Consider the following 17,933-nt stretch of genomic DNA (forward strand, 5'->3'; position numbering starts at 1 on the left):
TAAATGGCTGATAGAGACTAACTGGTCTGCCTGTCTGTATTTTACCTCAGCCTTCTCCCTCAGTACCCCTCTACCACCCCAAGTATTCCTTCACTGAGGTTAATTCAGACTTCCCCACTTACTCTACTTTTCTTACATTCTCCTTCAAGAACCACAATGACACTTGACCCTCTGTGGTCCACATTTCTCTTCTTGATCTTCCAACAACTCCACAACTTGGCCTCAATGCCCTGTCCCACATTACTTCCCACACCTCCCAACAGAGTGCCTCCTGCTGGTTAGGCCAGCCTCCTTGTTATATCACACTCAGTCCTACCTCCTATGGTTCATTACACCAGGCTACTTTCCCCCAAAAAAGATCAAAACAGTCCCATCACCTGGAAATACAATGTTACTGTTGAGACATCTGCAAAGAAAATAATTTTCCGTATTTAATCAATATTTTACTGCACTTTTTTACTCTTGTACTGTGGAAACAAACTCAGATTCTCATCCATATTAAAACCAAGACTCTTAAATGGAATTTGACTTTTAAAATGACATTATATTTCCTTTGTCAATTAATATATCTCTTGATTTTGATAGATTAATAAAATAAACCTCATATAAAATGTGCTTCTAAGCAAATAATGAAAGAGCCTATTATAAGCACAGACAATTTTAAATACTGCTTTTCCTTTAACTTCAAAAATGCTCTTTTCTGCTTTTGTCCTGCAGTTTTAAATGTCTTAATTTTTTACTAAATGATTATTTTCTCTTTTTCTTTAACTCAGTAAGACCATTTAGAGAATTCATCTGCTGAAGTATTGAGGGTTCTAATTGTTTAATGGACAGAAATTAGGCCCTGCAAGAGTACTTTAAAAACTGGCAAATACAAGGCATAATTACAGATTCTTTAGAAGAATCTATTTCTGTACAATAGGTTAATTGGTAAGTAGACAGCACTGGCCACACTTTAGACCCAGCTTCCAATTTCAATTTCATCTTTGCTTTTTTTAAAACCAAATATAAGTGGCTAATTGTGATCAAATTAGTCCTCTTGAAGGAACAATTGGCTACTTATCTCTGATTTTCAAAATTTAAGTGGTCTAACCCATCTACAGTTAACTGCCTACAGATCTAGGGTTATTTCTCTTAAGTTGTCAAAGCCTTGACTCATGATAGGAATTCTGTAGCCAGGTGACCAATGTGTAGTTCATATTATGATGATTTCTTTGGAAGAATCAAGATAGTTTTTAAGAAAATTGAAGCCGAAACAGATAGATTTACCTAAAGGGAAAAAATGGGTTAGGGCCTGGTTGACCCAGTTGATTGCCTTAACTCGCTGAACTTTCCACCTAAAGATGGCTTCTTCATTTATGTGACTGTAAAAAGTACTTACTCCTCTTTCCCTTTTTAATTTTAGTGGTGCAATCTATGCATTGACTTGGTGGCATTTACCAATGAAATATTCAAAGGAGCAGTTTTCCAGTCACTAGATGGAATTACTGTCTCAGCGAATTGTAAGCTACGAAAGATCTTCACTTTAAAATACAAGCCTCAAGACACTGCTGATAAAGATGGTATGTTCAAACTACTATCAAGATTTTTTAGTTCTCCAGTTTTTAAAAAAGATAGACATGCCTTTGGAAAGTAAGAGTAGTTTTTCTTTTTTTTAATTTATCTTTATTTAATTGTAGAAAGGACATTTAACATGAGGTCTATCTTAACAAATTTTATTGTTAATAAATGTTAGTTATTTTGACTATAGTTACAGTGTTAGTTAGTTATTTTGACTAGTTAGTTATTTTAACTAGTTAGTTATTTTGACTTTAGTTACAGTGTTATACAGCTGGTCTCTAGAGCTTATTCATCTTGACTTAAATAATAATAATAATTTTCTAATGATCATGGTAAGATAGAAGGATGGCTGAGATATTCCTCATGATTTTTAAAGAGACTGGAAATATATATACAGTAATTACTCATTAATAACTATACTCTGCAGGGAACAGAGCCATCTAGAATTCATAAGGCAGCACAAACTCTCCTGCTAAGATATCTTAAACAACTAAAATATTGAGGGACTACTATTGCTTCTTTTTATTTTCATCTGGGATTATTTTTAACAAAATCAATTCTCCTAGAAGCCCAGGAAATAGGACTGCACATTAGATAGCAAAGGTGATTTCTTAGAAGTTTATATGTAGACTTTAGATTTGTGTTGCATCTGGATGAATGTCTGTGGAACAGGTCACTGTGCCTATAAATTCACTTCGTAATAAAACACAGCAATGCATTTACAGCTCCCCAAAGAGATCAAAAGCCAGGAAGTATGGCTAGTCATCTTGTATACCACTTAAAGGCTACACAAGAAAGTGAAAGATTTCATTAAAAAAAAAAAAATAGCACTCAGTTAATAAGAAACTTCAAAGTTTATAGAAATATTGATAAATTTAGGTGAATTCCATATTAGATCATAAGAGATAAATGATAACCTAATTGAAATTTTTAATAAATGTAAGGAAAAAGTGAATCAAAACTTGACAGATTAAATACATGTTTTTGTCTCTGATTCCTTCTAAAGCTGCAATAAAATTATAACATGGGAATAAAAATGGTATAAACCCACCAGAGTGAAGAGGAGACAACAAAACATAAAAGATGTTCATAAATCTTGTCAGATTGAGATGTGACAACTGACTTGAAAGAGCAGAAAAGGCTGACGCTTTTAGTTTTACAGGGAGATTTACCGTAAGATTCATAGCATAGAACCTCAGGGGAGATGAAGAACTGACTGTCCTTAGGAGAGGGTTCAATACAAAGACATAGGAAGACCCTGCACTCACCTCCTCCCCTGGACACAAGAAATCTACAGCTGCATTTGGAATGAATTTCTTGGAAAAGGACCTTCAAATTGGATGAATAGTGTCTCCACAAAAAAGGATTTAAACAGCATCAAAGCTATGAGTGAGTGAAAAGTGAAAGTTGCTCAGTCGAGTCCAGCTCTTTATGACCCCATGGTCTGTATAGTCCATGGAATTCTCCAGGCCAGAATACAGAGTGGGTAGCCTTTCCCTTCTCTAGGGAATCTTCCCAACCCAGGGATCAAACCCAGGTCTCCCCCATTGCAGGTGGATTCTTTACCAGCTGAGCCACAAGGGAAGCCACAAAGGTATGAGAGGCAGAGATAAAGTCTCCCCCCAGGGGAAAAGAACCACACCCCAGCCACAGCAGTGTACAAATGGGAAAGGTCACAGAGCTATGGACCTTTCCCCTGAGGAGCAGGATATCTGAGCTCCATGCCAGGAACCCAGCCCCTAGGTCCTGTACAGGAGAGATGAGCCCCTAAAGTAACTGACTTTGAAAACCAGTGGGGAGAAAAAAAGAAAACCAGTGGGGAGTATGTCCAGGAAAACTATAGAATTGCAGGGATGAGAAGTCCATTCTTAAAGAGCTTCCTGCAGACCTACTAGACCCCAAAACCAGTTGACCCACAGGACACAAACACCAGTCGAAAAGTGCCTGGATCATAGGTGAAGGGGTCCTACTTACTAACCTTGAAACATATGCTGGAGAGTCAGAAAGCAGTTGGAATAATCTCCCAGGTTTGAAACTCTAGCAATGGACCTTTTTGCAATCTCAGGCTACTTTGTAATATTAGAACTGTCAAGCACCATTTTGGAATTCTGTCTCTCACCTATTACGCCAGTGCTCGGAACCTCAGCCTTAGGGCTGTGTTTTGACTGGGCGCTGCTTCCAGTCTGGGGACCAGCCCCACCCACAGCCACAGCCTTGCCAAAACTGGAAGGCACACACAGCCCAAATAGTTGGGCAAACCCTTGAATTCTTGGCCCTGTTGGAAAGCAAGTTTATGCTTCTGAGCCCCACAGGACATGTCTTAAATAAGGCCACTCCTTCAAGAATGGGAGAGACAGCTGATTTACCTAATACATAGAAACAAACAGAATTAAGCAAAATAAGGAGACAAAGGAATATGTTCCAAATGAAAGAATAAGAGAAAACCTCAGAAAAAGAAATTTAAAAAAACAGAGATAAGCGGTCTCCTGGCAGAGTTCAATGATGATCATAAAGTTGCTCATTAAATGTGGAAGAATACTGGTTGAACAGAGTGAGAACTTCAACAGTGAGATAGAAAATAGAAGAAAATACCAAAGAAAAGTAATAACTGAACTAAAAAATACACTAGAGGAGTTCAGCAACAGATTGGATGAGGCAGCAGAAAGAATCAAGAAGCTAAGACAAAGCAGTGAAAGTCAACCAGACAGACTAGCAAAATGACAAAGATTTTAAGTGGTGAAGATACCTTAAGGGACCTTTGGAACAGCATCAAGTGAAATAGCATTCCCATTACAGAGTCCCACAAGAGGAGAGAGGGGCAAAAAAATTATTTGAGGAAGTAGTGGCTGAAAATTTCCATAATATGGGAAAGGAAATAGACATCCAGATCTAGGAAGTATAGAGTTCCAAATAAGTTGAAACCAAAGAGCCACACACACCCTTCATTATAACTAAAGTGATAAAAATTAAGGATGAGAGAAAATTCTAAAAGTAGCAAGAGAAAATAAAATACTTGTTACATACTAAAACCCACAAAGCTATTAGATTTTTTAGCATAAACTGTGCAGGCCTGGCAACCCACTCCAGTGTTCTTGCTTGGAGAATCCCAGGGGCCGGGGAGTCTGGTGGGCTGCCATCTATGGGGTCACACAGAGTCGGACACGACTGATGTGACTTAGCAGCAGCAGCAGTGCAGCCCAGAAGAGAGTGGCTTAACGTATTCAAAGTGCTAAAAGGAAGAAAGTCAACCAAGAATTATTAACAAGGTTATTATTCAGAATTGAAGAAATCAAGAGTTTCCCAGATAAACAGAAGTTAAAGGAATTCATCAACACTAAACCAACCCTGAAAGAAATAATGAAGAGGCTTCTTTAAGCTGAAAAGAAATAGCACTAATTAGTAATAAATTTTTAAAAAAGAAACACATGAAAGTAAGAACCTCGCCATTGTTGTTGTACAGTTGTTAAGTCACGTCCAACTCTTTGAGACTCCGTGGACTGTATCCTGCCAGGCTCCTCTGTCCATGGAATTTCCCAGGCAAGAATACTGAAGTGGGTTACCATTTCCTTCTCCATGGGATCTTCCTGACCCAAGAATCAAACTGCATTTCCTGCATTAACCAGTGGATTCTTTTACAACTGAGCTACCAGGGAAGCCCCCCAAAAATATCTCACTCAAAAGGGTAAATATATAATAAAGGTAGAGGGTCAGTCACTTATAAAGTAAGCATGAAACTTAAAAGACAAAAAACTAAAATATATTGTTCCAAAAATAGTAAAATTAACATGTTATGAAAAACCCCAAACAATCTTTTTGGCCAACCTAATATATTCTGTGGGTTTTGATAAATGACTGATGACATGTATCCACCATTACAGTATCATACAGAATAGTTTCATTGCCCTAATTACTGTTGCAATGGGGAGACCTGGATTTGATCCCTGGGTTGGGAAGATACCTTGGAGAAGGGAATGGAACCTACTCCAGTATTCTTTCCTGGAGAATCCCCATGGATAGAGGAGCCTGGCAGGCTACAGTCCATGGGGTTGCAAAGAGTCGGACATTACTGAACGACTAAAACACAGCACAATTTCTTTAGTGCAGTGCCTTTCATGGAAGGATGGAAAAGGGGTGATTTTAAAAGGAAATATACAAGAGATGTCATGTAATAAGAATTCAAGAATTTGGTGACTTGCTGTGTTGATGTCTGTATTACAGTAAGTGATGAATGTCCCTTTGTCTTTCTTACTGAAGGATGGGTCATTGCCTTCTGCAAAAACAGATTAGTCGGTCATAGCATTGAGACTTTTATCCAAGGAAATTTTTGTGTGTGTTTCTTACATTCCATTCTCAGGTTCAGTTTTAAAATATCATATTAAATGCATGCTTAAGCTCAGTCCTGTGTTATCCTTGGCTCGTTTAAACTACTACTATTTTACTCTAGGACCTCTCAGACTCACCCATGCTAGGATATGTTGCCTAATTCTGTTGCTGTTCTCTGTTACACAGTGGGATATAATAGAAAATGAGTTATTAGGACCCTAAAACAGCAGTTAACCAGTTTCTTGGTTGTCCAGCAGAATGACTTATGCTGGACAAGTAGTAAAGCATGATGATTCAATTTCGTTTATTACTTTTATGATCCCCAAGGGAACATGGACTAACATTTGCATGACTGAATTATTAACTTGTATCATTTTGCATTTTTTTTAAAAAACACAATATATGTGTAGATAGATCAGAGAAAGGCAGAAGAGAGAAAAGAACAAGTGATGATCCATTCATCATGAATTTATGCTGCCAGTCAGTTTTACAGGTCTCCTGTTTCCCCAGTCTCCCCAGTTCATTGTTCTTCCTGAAATCTCAGAACTGGGGAGTGTATGTTCAGTGTTCAGTAATGCAAGAAGAGAAGAACTAAACTATGATTTAAGACTAGGGGCCCTTTGAGGGCTAAATTTCCACATTTGTATTTCTAGCACATGACCTGGCACCAGTAATGTGTCATAAATGCTTGATGAATTATTAAAGTAAGGGCTAGCTAACTGTTCCAATTATTCATTCACTATCTCTATACAGTAAACCTTTATTGGGTGTCTAACAATCTGAAGAAAATTATCCCTTCAAAGGTGACAGAAAAAAATTAGAAGTACTGATGTCTTCATAGACTCATTGATCAGGAAAAGGTCCTAAAGATCATCTAATTCAGTGTCTTAGTTATACACATAAGGAAAAGTAGGTCCATGGAAATGAGGCATCTTGTGCTGAGGCTGCAGAAGGTGGAACTCAACACCAGTCCTCTGACTGCCATTTCATCAGCGCTGCCCAAGTTTACCGTCCACAATGAGTAAAGTGATTTAGTGTTTTTAATAATTAACATTGTTGAGTTTTTTCCCACTTCTCTCCTCACCTGCAGATGAGGTGAATGTACATCATACCCAAATCTTGTCAATTTAAGGCTACATTTCCACTCCTTCCCAGAGAGGAGCTGAGCTCACAATGCCCTTGCCTAGCAAACCACCCCAGGGAAAGTAAAATGGGTGAGGTGCCTGACAGCCAGTAGAAGACCCCACAAGAATCAGTCACCAGTGTCCCTGTATCAAGGCTCAGAATTATTTTAAGATATTTATTATATTTTGTAATTAAATGTTATAAATACTGTTTATAATAAAATATTATTTCTCAGAACCTCTAAGGACAACAATTTCATTTACAGTACCATCCAAATAATTAAGTACCTCAGAATAAATTTAATCCAGGATGTAAAGACTTGTACACTGAAAAGTATAAAACATTGCTAAAAGAGTTTAAGAAAGACCTACCTAAATGGAAAGACATCCCTAAATGTAAGAAACACACACAAAAATTTCCTTGGATAAAAGTCTCAATGCTATGACCGACTAATCTGTTTTTGCAGAAGGCAATGACCCATCCTTCAGTAAGAAAGACAAAGGGACATTCATCACTTACTGTAATACAGACATCAACACAGCAAGTCACCATTCATGAATTGGAAGACATGATATTGTTAAAATTTTCAATATCATGCCAAAAGATCTAGAGAATAAATTCTGTCTCTCTTGAAATATCAGTGGCCTTTTTGCAGAAATGGAAAAAACAATCCTCAAATTCATATGGTATTGCAAGAGGACTGAATATCCAAAAAATTCTTGAAAAAAAAGGACAAAGTTGAAGGAGTCACACTTCTCAATTTCAAAACTTGTCTCAAAGTTACAAAAATCAAAGGACTGACATATAGACCAATGAAACAGAGTTAAATCCAGAAATAAAGGCATACATCAGATTTTGGCAGGGACACCGAGAGCATTCAATGGGGAGAGAATAGTGTCTTCAACAAATGGGGAACCCTACCTCACCCAATTTATAAAAATTGATTCAAAGTGGATCAGTTACCTAAATATAAGAGGTAAAACCATTAAAGTCTTAGAAAAAGAATAGAGATAAATCTTCATGACCTTAAATTTGGCAGTTAGATATGTTACCAAAACCATAGTAACAAAATATTGAACGTAGATGAACTATACTTTATCAAAATTAAAAACTGTGTATCAGATGACATTATCAAGAAAGTGAAAAATCACTTCTTGACCTTTTAACTAAGATCAAGTGAAGACATGAAAAGATGGCCTACAGAATGGGAGAAGATATTTGTAACACATATCTGATAGAATATATATTCTGTTTTGTAAATAAAGTATGCATATATATTCTGATATATTCTAGAATCTGAAATACATAACACAAAAACAAAATGACAACCCAATTTTTTAAAATGGTCAGAAGTCTTAAATATATCTCCAAAGAAGTTACACAAAAGAAGATGAAACAAATGTGAGCCAACAAACCTAAGATGCTAAACATCATTGTTCATGAGGGAAATAAAAATTTAAACCACTTTATACCTACTAGGATGGCTGTAATTTTTTTAATAGAAGATAAGTGTTAGCAAATGTGGAGGGAAATTGCAATCTTCAAGCACTGCTGATAGGAAACCAAAACTGTTCTCTCGTTGTGGAAGACATTTTGGCAGTTCCTTAAAATCTTAAACACAGCAATACCACATGACCCTGCAATTCCACTCTGAAGTATATACTTCCCCAAACAAAAAACAGATACATGTGCATGCATGTTTGTAACAGCATTATCCCCAATAGCCAAAATGTGGAAACAGCCCACATGTCCATCTCTGGATGAGTGGATTGACAAAAATTGTTAAGTACTATTTACACAGACACAAAAGGCCACATACTATATGATTCCATTCACATGAAATATCCATATTAGATAAATCCATAGGGACAGACTGTAGATTTGTGGCTGCCAGGGACTGGGGACCAGAGAGAATGGGGAGATATGGGTTAATGGGTAAGTTCATTGTGAATGTACTAAATGCCACTGAATCTTTTACTATAAAATGATTAATTTTATTAAAATTAATTTCTTCTTAATTAAAAACCATAATGGAATGATTCATTCAGGATAGTGAAGATTTTGCATAGTTCCTTTAAACATCAAAACCTTTTATTATTCAAAACAAAAACACACATACCAGGATGCAGTGGTGTCTTCACCATTGAAATAATTTTCTTAAGTATTTGCTATTACTAATAATAAACGTTTATATAGACTTGCTATGTACTAGTTAGTATTCTTATCCTTTCATACATTAACTAATTTAATCACTGCAGTAACCCTGTAAGGGAAGTGTTATTTTCACATCCATGTTTCACAGATACGGAGAACAGGACAGAGCTAGGTAATTACAATGCCAGGAGCACACAAGCACTTGGCATAGCCAGAACATGAGCCCAGGCTGCCTTGCTCCAGAGCCTGTGCTGTTAACTGCTATGATATACAGCGTCTTAAAATCTTTCTGCATTAATACAGTAAACTCCATAAAGCAAGGATTTGAATCCATATCAGGCCCAGGGACAGATCTGATAGTTATATGGTAGATGAATGAATTAAAAAATGAATCAACTTTATACCAATATTGTTAAATTAATTAGATTAAATGTGTCCCCCTAAAATTTATATCTTCTCTAATAAGATATCCAGGGTTTGCCTGGTAGCTCAGATGGTAAAAGAATCTGCCTGCAATGCAGGAGCCTTGGGTTCGATCACTGGGTCAGAAAGTTCCCCTGGAGAAGGAAATGGCTACCCACTCCAGTATTTTTGCCTGGAGAATTCCATGGACAGAGGAGCCTACAGTCCATGGGTTTGCAAAAAATCGGACACAACTGAGCGACTAACACATGCACCCAGGAAGAGATCCCAGAACGCTCCCTCTCCCTTCCCACCATGTGCGGTTTCAGAAGGAAGACAGCCATCTCTGAACCAGGGATAGGATGTTCATCAGACCTCAGATCTGCTAGTGTCTTGGTCTTAAGCTTCTCAGCCCCTAGAACTATGAGAAATAAATTTGTTATTTCTACACATTTCCACACAATTTACAATATTCTGTTATAGCAGCCCAAACAAAAACAAATATTTTGGCAGTGAGAAACTTTTGTGTTTTCTGCTTCACTCTCAGTGATGTTTCAGAGAAGTGAGATTTGATATAAGTAAGGCACTGTACTAGGCACTACAAGTAAGTAAGATGGATAAAGTTGAATCCAGAATCAGTGAATTATTACAGAATTGGTTCTTATTTAAACTACAATGAATTATGAGTATCCGTAGTGGAAACAGATCTATAAATCTAATTATTTTGTAAGGCATTCCCCCCCCCCCAATAAAATGGGGATGATTATTCTTAATGCATAAAGTGCTTTATATATGTGTTAAAATTGATGACTTAATTTTTGAAGCTAGCTAAGATCCTCATCAAGGGTATTAAACACCACAGAATGGTTCATTTTATGAGGACTTTATGTCCAAAGAAAGGAGAACAGGGTTATAAAGTCACTCAAACATCGCAATAATACACTGTCTCTTACTGGGAGCAAAGGTGTCCAAAAAAAATCTACCATCTGGTTGTGTCTGGATGCTGTATGAGCAAATTTGTCAGCTTTCTCAGAGCCTTATTCACATACCATTTTGCCTTTTTGAGCTGACCATTCTAGCCTTTCAGATGTTAATGTTCTTTCAGATGTGTTAGCAAAAGTAGCTCAAATTCTATTGCACCATATTTCAAACATTAACTAAGCAGTCTGCATGTTTCTGTACAAAGCCCCTGCCCTGGAGAGAGAACTTGTACGAAAGAACAACATGACAGGCTCCCGTCCCTTAGTATCTGATTGCCGCTTGATTTGTTATTTGCCATCTAGGGAGAAAAATATCCAAATAAAATGTGCGTGGAGTACTATTCAGGATATAGCTGAATAAAGAACAACAGAAGAAGAAAAACAGAAGACTGGGCAGCTGCATTTAATCTCGGTTGACTGTTATTAAGGGGCTTTTGTTCATGACCATTTATTAAGCACCCCATTTGAGCCAAGTGTTTTACTAAATATAATCACTGGGATTCTCTCACTATTCAGTGTGGCAGAACTGTCTTTCTTTCACTTCCTAGAATGCACCAAAGTCTTTCTGTCTTCAGGGTCTTCAAAAGCGGTTTCATCTACCTGAATAATCACTCCCACCCCCATTTCACCAGGCCACTTTCTGCTTATCCTTTATGACTCAGCTTAAATGTCTCTTTTATCAGGAATACTTTCCCTAGCAACCTATGAAGCTGGATTCCCCGATTACTTCTCTCATAACACCTTGAACTTTTCTTTCAAAGCATTTAATTTAACACAATTATAATTAACTGCAATATAACTTGTTTCATATTCTCTGCTGGGTATAAGCTTTAATAAGGCCATCATAGAGTCAACTCTGGCTCACCACTATGTTCCCTGCCACTAGATGAGTACCTGGCACATAGTAGAGGCTCAGTAGGAATTTACTGAATGATAAAATGAGTAAATGAACGACTACAAGTAGACCATGCCCTGTAATACAGTTCAGCACTATTTAATTTTTGTGTAGGATCTATACTATTTTTGGAATTAGTCTTTATTTTTAAATTAAGCCATAATTCATCGCAGCACTGTTTATAATAGCCAGGACATGGAAGCAACCTAGATGCCCATCAGCAGATGAATGGATAAGGAAGCTGTGGTACATATACACCATGGAATATTACTCAGCCGTTAAAAAGAATTCATTTGAATCAGTTCTAATGAGATGGATGAAACTGGAGCCCATTATACAGATTGAAGTAAACCAGAAAGATAAAGAACATTACAGTATACTAACACATATATATGGAATTTAGAAAGATGGTAACGATAACCCTATATGCAAAACAGAAAAAGAGACACAGAAGTACAGAACAGACTTTTGAACTCTGTGGGAGAAGGCGAGGGTGGGATGTTTCGAAAGAACAGCATGTATATTATCTATGGTGAAACAGATCACCAGCCCAGGTGGGATGCATGAGTCAAGTGCTCGGGCCTGGTGGGCTGGGAAGACCCAGAGGAATCGGGTGGAGAGGGAGGTGGGAGGGGGGATCGGGATGGGGAATACGTGTAACTCTATGGCTGGTTCATAACAATGTATGACAAAACCCACTGAAAAATAAAAAAATTTAAAATAAAATAAAATAAATAAAGTTCTAGAAAAAAAAAATTAAGCCATAATTGCTAAAAATATAAAATAATATAACCTAGTAATTGAGCCTAGAGAAGGGGGAGTGGTTGGTGGGGAGATGAGTTAAGTTCTATTTAGGTCTATCAGAACATCCAGCTACCTGGTTTAAAGCACCTTCATAGTTTGGGATCACAGAAAAGTGAGACTAAAGCTTCTTTCCTCTTTCTCAAAAATGAAACTTTCCATACAAAATCTCAGGAAGTTTGACAGTCCGTAGTCACTTAATGATTAGGCTCTATTTTAAAATAATACATCAGTAGTTTTTTCTCTAATTTATCCCTTTATTGAAGGTTTTATTTTATACTGCCCGCAATATTCATTCCCTCAGTGAATAATCCAATAAGTAGTAAGACAATTCTGAGACCAAAGAGAGAGTCTATATAGAGAAAGGAAAAATGATATAGAGGGAATTTGATCCTTTTAATGTGAAATCTGATTTGCATGTCAACCACAGTCATGTAAGATTCAGATTGGAGTTTTGTAATAGTCTCTGTTTTGTTCTATCTTTCATAAAAACTTGTGGGTTTTTGGTTACCAGAATTTGCTATTTGTCTCTTATTAGTTGGAAATTCAGCTTTTCTTTTGGATACATTTCAAACTTTGTGTGGTGTTGTACCCTGTACCATCCACACAAGCCCTATGAGCTAAAGTTTCTCTAATTTCTCTTCATAGGGTTCAGAATACAGCATTTTATTTCAGGTTCTTAATAGCCTACTGAATTTTCTTTCTCTATTAATATAAAAATCTCAGTTTACCAATATTGGCACCGATGTGGAAATTATCTTTTTCTACCTCGAGAAGTCTGAAATGACATGTCAATATATATATATATATATAGAGAGAGAGAGAGAGAGAAAGAGAGAGAGAGTGTTAGTTTACTTACTTTCAAAAATTTTTTTTTATATTGATAGTTCATTTGCTCAATTCCGTTGGCTTTCTAAATGTCAGTGACAAGTAAGAAATGAATGGACAAAGAATACCTGAAAACTAAGATTTGTAAGCTCAGTGGCATTTGTAATGACTGGACCATTAGGACACTTGGAAACCATTACATTGCTCATGAGCATTTAAGTTTTCAGTTAAATGATTCATTTTCCTTTTCAAGATTAGGACATTAAAATCTAATTAGGGAATGGCCACAGCTTGGCTGCACAAAAACCTAGCATCATTTGCCTTTATAAACATGGTTAGAGTTTATACTTACAGAAGGATATTTTGAGGGATGAATTTGGTCGAATTTTTCTTACTATTCATATTCACATATGCACAAACCAAATTTTTTCCACTAGATTCTAAAAGTAGAAATTTTTTCCTACTAAGAATTAAATTATTATGAAGAAATAAAAACTATGCTTAGACTAATCAAGGAAATTTATTTTTCATTTTGGTATATTTCCTTCTAGTCCTTTTCCTATCCATATGTTTCATTGAACAATTTTCTACAGCTGAGATTAGGATATATTATGTTCATTTAACATCTTATCTGGAACCTTTCCCATCTTCGCAAATACAGTGTCTTATAAACTCTTAACTGGAAATTCAAGTTGTTTCAGAAATTATAAACACTTATATTGACCTTCATCTGAGTTTCTGATTTTTTAAGTGTAGAATAGATTCATAAATGAAATTACTGAGTGAAATATCATGGACATTTTTAAGGCTTTTGATGCACATAGTAAAACTGCTGTTTGGAATGTTAACATCAACTAAAATACAAGCTATAATAATAAAAATACTACACTAATTAAACTACTTTTTTCTTTGAAAGTATTTGAAGATTGGATGTTAACATTAGGGAAAGCTGGGCAAAGGGTATATTGGAACTCTGTACTATTTTTGTAACTTTTCTGTAAGTCTAAATTTATTTCAAAATGAAAAGTTAAATAAATGACTCATATAATGACTCTAGGTGGTTACTCAATAATGTCATTGTACTTAGTGACCTTCTATAAAGGAGGCAATGTAATCCCAGAAACCTTTGTTGAGCATACTCAGCTGGTTCTTCAGAGTCCTACTCTAGTATTAAAATATATATATATAAAATATTTCCAGTCAGTGCTCTCATCCATTGCAGAAGTCTCTGAATCTGTTCTGTATGTTGATACTCTTTCTCATTTAATCCTCTACAGTCCTAGAAAGTAAACCTTAAAATTATTTATGCTCAGATAAAGTAACCAAGACTGTATAACAGTGAGTAACCCATCCAAAGTCATACTGTAAAATGTTTTACTGTAATTGGTTTCCTTTATAAGGTATGTCCATTCAGCAGAAATTGCTTACATTTGGAGAATGAATGTTTGTCGTTATTTCCAGCTGGACATGATGCTCCCTTTCCAACAGATGAACCTATAGACATCATTCCACGAAGCTGTCAACTAACAACAGATGTCCCACAAGTCACACAGCTGCTAAACATGACTAAACTCCGCCAAACTGAAATAAAATTTGGGGGTCATCCTCTGAGTTCAGCAGAATCAGGTATGTACTCAAGTCCAAAGTTTAAGCCTGTTTATTTTTAAGGCCAAAAAGTAGAGGGTGATGGAACAGCCTGGCAATAATGCTTCATAGCTTGAGATTATATATTAAATCACTTTGACATCAGCTCTTGTCAGTGATAAATCATTTTAAATTTCTTTTTTAGCAACTAAAATAGCTTCTCGATTTTTATATGTTAAGTCAAACATCCTTGGTTATTCCTCTCTTCCTATATGTGTCCAAGCCCTGCCAGTTACACCTCCAAGTCATCTCTCAAATCTGATCCTATTCTACTTTCATTGTTTGGGTCCCCACTGTCACTTAACCTTACCCTCCCAGTTAATCTTTACATTACTGTCAGATTTCTCTTTCTGATAATAGAAATAGAAATGTAACCATGGTGCTCTTTGATTAAAGACTTTTAATGCCTTTCCTACTATCTTAGAAGACAGAATGAAAAAATGCCCCTAGGGACTCACACAAGGTCAGTCTCCCTTATTCCAAATTTACTCCACAGTTTCATCTCCAGACCCTTTCTCTCGTTCCCCATGTGTTAATTTCTGACCACTCTCTGCAGCTTTCATATGTTCTTATTTTGACATTGCTGTTTCATTGGCCTAAAATGGCTTCTTTGCCTTTCTGCCTGGAAAAACACTCAATTTATCTTCTTAAATCCAACTCAGATGCCACCTCTTCTGCCTTAACAAGCATTGCTCTCCTTTTGTGATGGCTTTTTGTTCCTTGCAATACTTTTTACTTAATATTCTTTCATTATCAATTGTGACTCTTCCAAAAAGAGCACTGTACATCATTCTTCTATATTCCTACCACCTAACACAGTATGTGCCATATATTTGGCCTGGTGCTGCACACTCATATGACAGTAGCCAGTCAAATAACAGAAATGAGTGAAGTGAGCCGGATACCTGGACATCCGACCCACAGAAACATTTTCTACTTCTGCAGTGAGCCATGTTGGGAGTGGAGGGGAGCAATGAGGGAAGAAGAGTAAGATAGTGTTTCAAAGAGACTGTTCTCTACTGTTGAAACAGTAATATCAACTACTGATACAAATGATACAGTACATGGCAGTTAATACTCAGCCTCTGTGAATGAGCTGTAAGGGAGTGGTGAGAACTAGAGCAAACTGGATTCTCGTTCTCAGCCTAGAAGGGACAGCTGCAGTTCAGTTCTAGCCATGTTTTGCCTTGCAAGAACACAGGCACAGTCTCACCAGATCTTTCATTTTTTTTTTTCACGAGGAACTCAGTATCCCAGTGTTTGTAACACTATTTGTTGTAAAGTCGCTCAGTCCTGTTCAACTCTTTGCAACCCCATGAACTGTAGCACGCCAGGCTCCCCTGTCCTTCACCATCTCCTGGAGTTTGCCCAAACTCATGTCCATTGAGTGTGTGATGCCATCCAACCATCTCGTCTTCTGTTGTCCCCTTCTCTTTGACAATTTTAAAATATTGTCTAAACTCTAAACATTTTTTAAAACACTCCTAGAGTCAAACAAAACATGCCAGGGCTGCCAGTTTTCTACCTCTGTATTGGACACCCATAGCTATTGACCAAACAAGTGAATAGTACTTACAGATCAAGAAATCTGTTATTCAGATGAGCAGTTCTCAGCTTCCTGTATGTTAGAATCACTTGGGACATTTTAAAAATTACTGATATAAAAAAAATTTTTCCCCTAATGTCTATGCTTCACCCCCAGAAATGTTGATTTAATTGCCTTCGGCTGGGTTGTTTTTTTTTTTTAAACTTCTCCAGCCATTGTGACGTACAGCCAGGTTTGAGAACCCTGAATGAGTGACTGGATCACCTATCCCCACAAAGGTGATAACCTTGAGAGAAATCATGGTGAGGAGTGAGGGAACTAGTAGGGTGTGTTGGTTCTCAGATATCAGGTGGGGAAGAGAGAGTTGTCAAAATTCAAGAGTGGTCAAAGTAGAAAGAGGAGAAAAGAGATGACCATAATGAGATGCATTGCGTGCATGCTAAGTTGTTGTCTGACTCTTTGCAACACCATGGACTGTAACCCACCAGGCTCTTCTCTCCAGTGGATTTTCCAGGCAAGAATACTGGAGTGAACTGCCATTTCCTTCTCCAATGATGAGATGAGTGACAAAAACAGACTCATTTTTCAGTTCAGTTGCTCATTCATGTCTGACTCTTTGTGACCCCATGGACTGCAGCACACCAGGCTTCCCTGTCCATCAGCAACTCCTGGGGCTTGCTCAAACTCATAACTCACTTTTACTCTCTCTGTTTATCCAATATTCATTTATTCTTGGTACATTTTTATTGCATATTTCTAGAGATTTGGGACCATTCTGTTAACTTTTTCAGTATCAGTCCTGTAAGAGAATTTGACACTATATTTTTCAGTCCTTTGTAATGAAATTTCCAAACTCACAAAAAAGTAGAGAGACTACATAGTGAATCCCCCATATTTCCATCACCTGCTTTGACAGTTGCCATCTTTAGGCAAGAATTTATGATAGCAGTGAGATCACGGATTGTGAGAATTTGTATATTTGTTATATATACTATCTTTAGATAGAGAGGGAGAGAAAGAGAATATATGCAATCTATGTTCATTACAGACCCTTTGGAAAATATATAAAAATTCTTACTACCCAGATAGCCATTGTAAACACCTCACACCATAATTCAGTCTTAATGGAAAAGTCTCCACAGAATACAATAAGGAAGAGTATTTCGAATAACCAAACACTCTGTCTGTATCTAACAGGTGTGATAACTTTCCATAACAGAAATGATTGCAAAGCCTATCAGGTAGCTCTTTGTAGTTTTAAATGCTTCTTTTTTCTTCTGTCTCTCTAGCTTAACGTTTTAAGAGTTGTGTCTTTAAATGAAAATGCAAGTCTATATCCAGATATTTTGTGTCTTTGTTTTAAACTTCAAGGACACTTGTAATGCCAGAGAATAAAGAGAAATTTGAATAAATATTAAATGCATCATTAACTCAATATTACAACTAAACAAACTTTTTCATAGGCCATGTTCAATCCCAGCTTGTAGAAGAGGGTTAAGTTAGTATATATTTTTCTATATATGGACTTTCAGTGCATAAGGATAGTCAACATGAGTTGTTTATACAGAAAATTAATAATCACCTTTGAAAAGCTTATTTCTTCTGTCCTATGAAACTCAGATGTACTTATATTAGTTTATAACCACACGGCTTGATTATTCATCTGCAGTAAATC

The 17,933-nt window shown here is 36.7% G+C and overlaps 1 protein-coding gene across 3 annotated transcripts in view; it reads left to right on the forward strand.

Annotated features, from left to right (window-relative positions):
* Positions 1-17,933, forward strand: part of CFAP20DC (CFAP20 domain containing) — a 256,876-nt gene that overhangs the window by 112,813 nt on the left and 126,130 nt on the right. For all 3 annotated transcript variants that reach the window (XR_010662983.1, XM_065933365.1, XM_065933366.1), the window contains exons 6-7: positions 1,406-1,562; positions 14,530-14,694. Coding sequence is in view for 2 of the 3 variants with exons in the window: in XM_065933365.1 (XP_065789437.1) it covers positions 1,406-1,562; positions 14,530-14,694 (322 nt within the window). In the remaining variant the exon portion in view is untranslated. The remainder of the gene's footprint in view (positions 1-1,405; positions 1,563-14,529; positions 14,695-17,933) is intronic.

Source organism: Muntiacus reevesi, chromosome 4 (genome assembly GCF_963930625.1).
Source record: "Muntiacus reevesi chromosome 4, mMunRee1.1, whole genome shotgun sequence".
NCBI classification, from domain to species: Eukaryota; Metazoa; Chordata; class Mammalia; order Artiodactyla; family Cervidae; genus Muntiacus; species Muntiacus reevesi.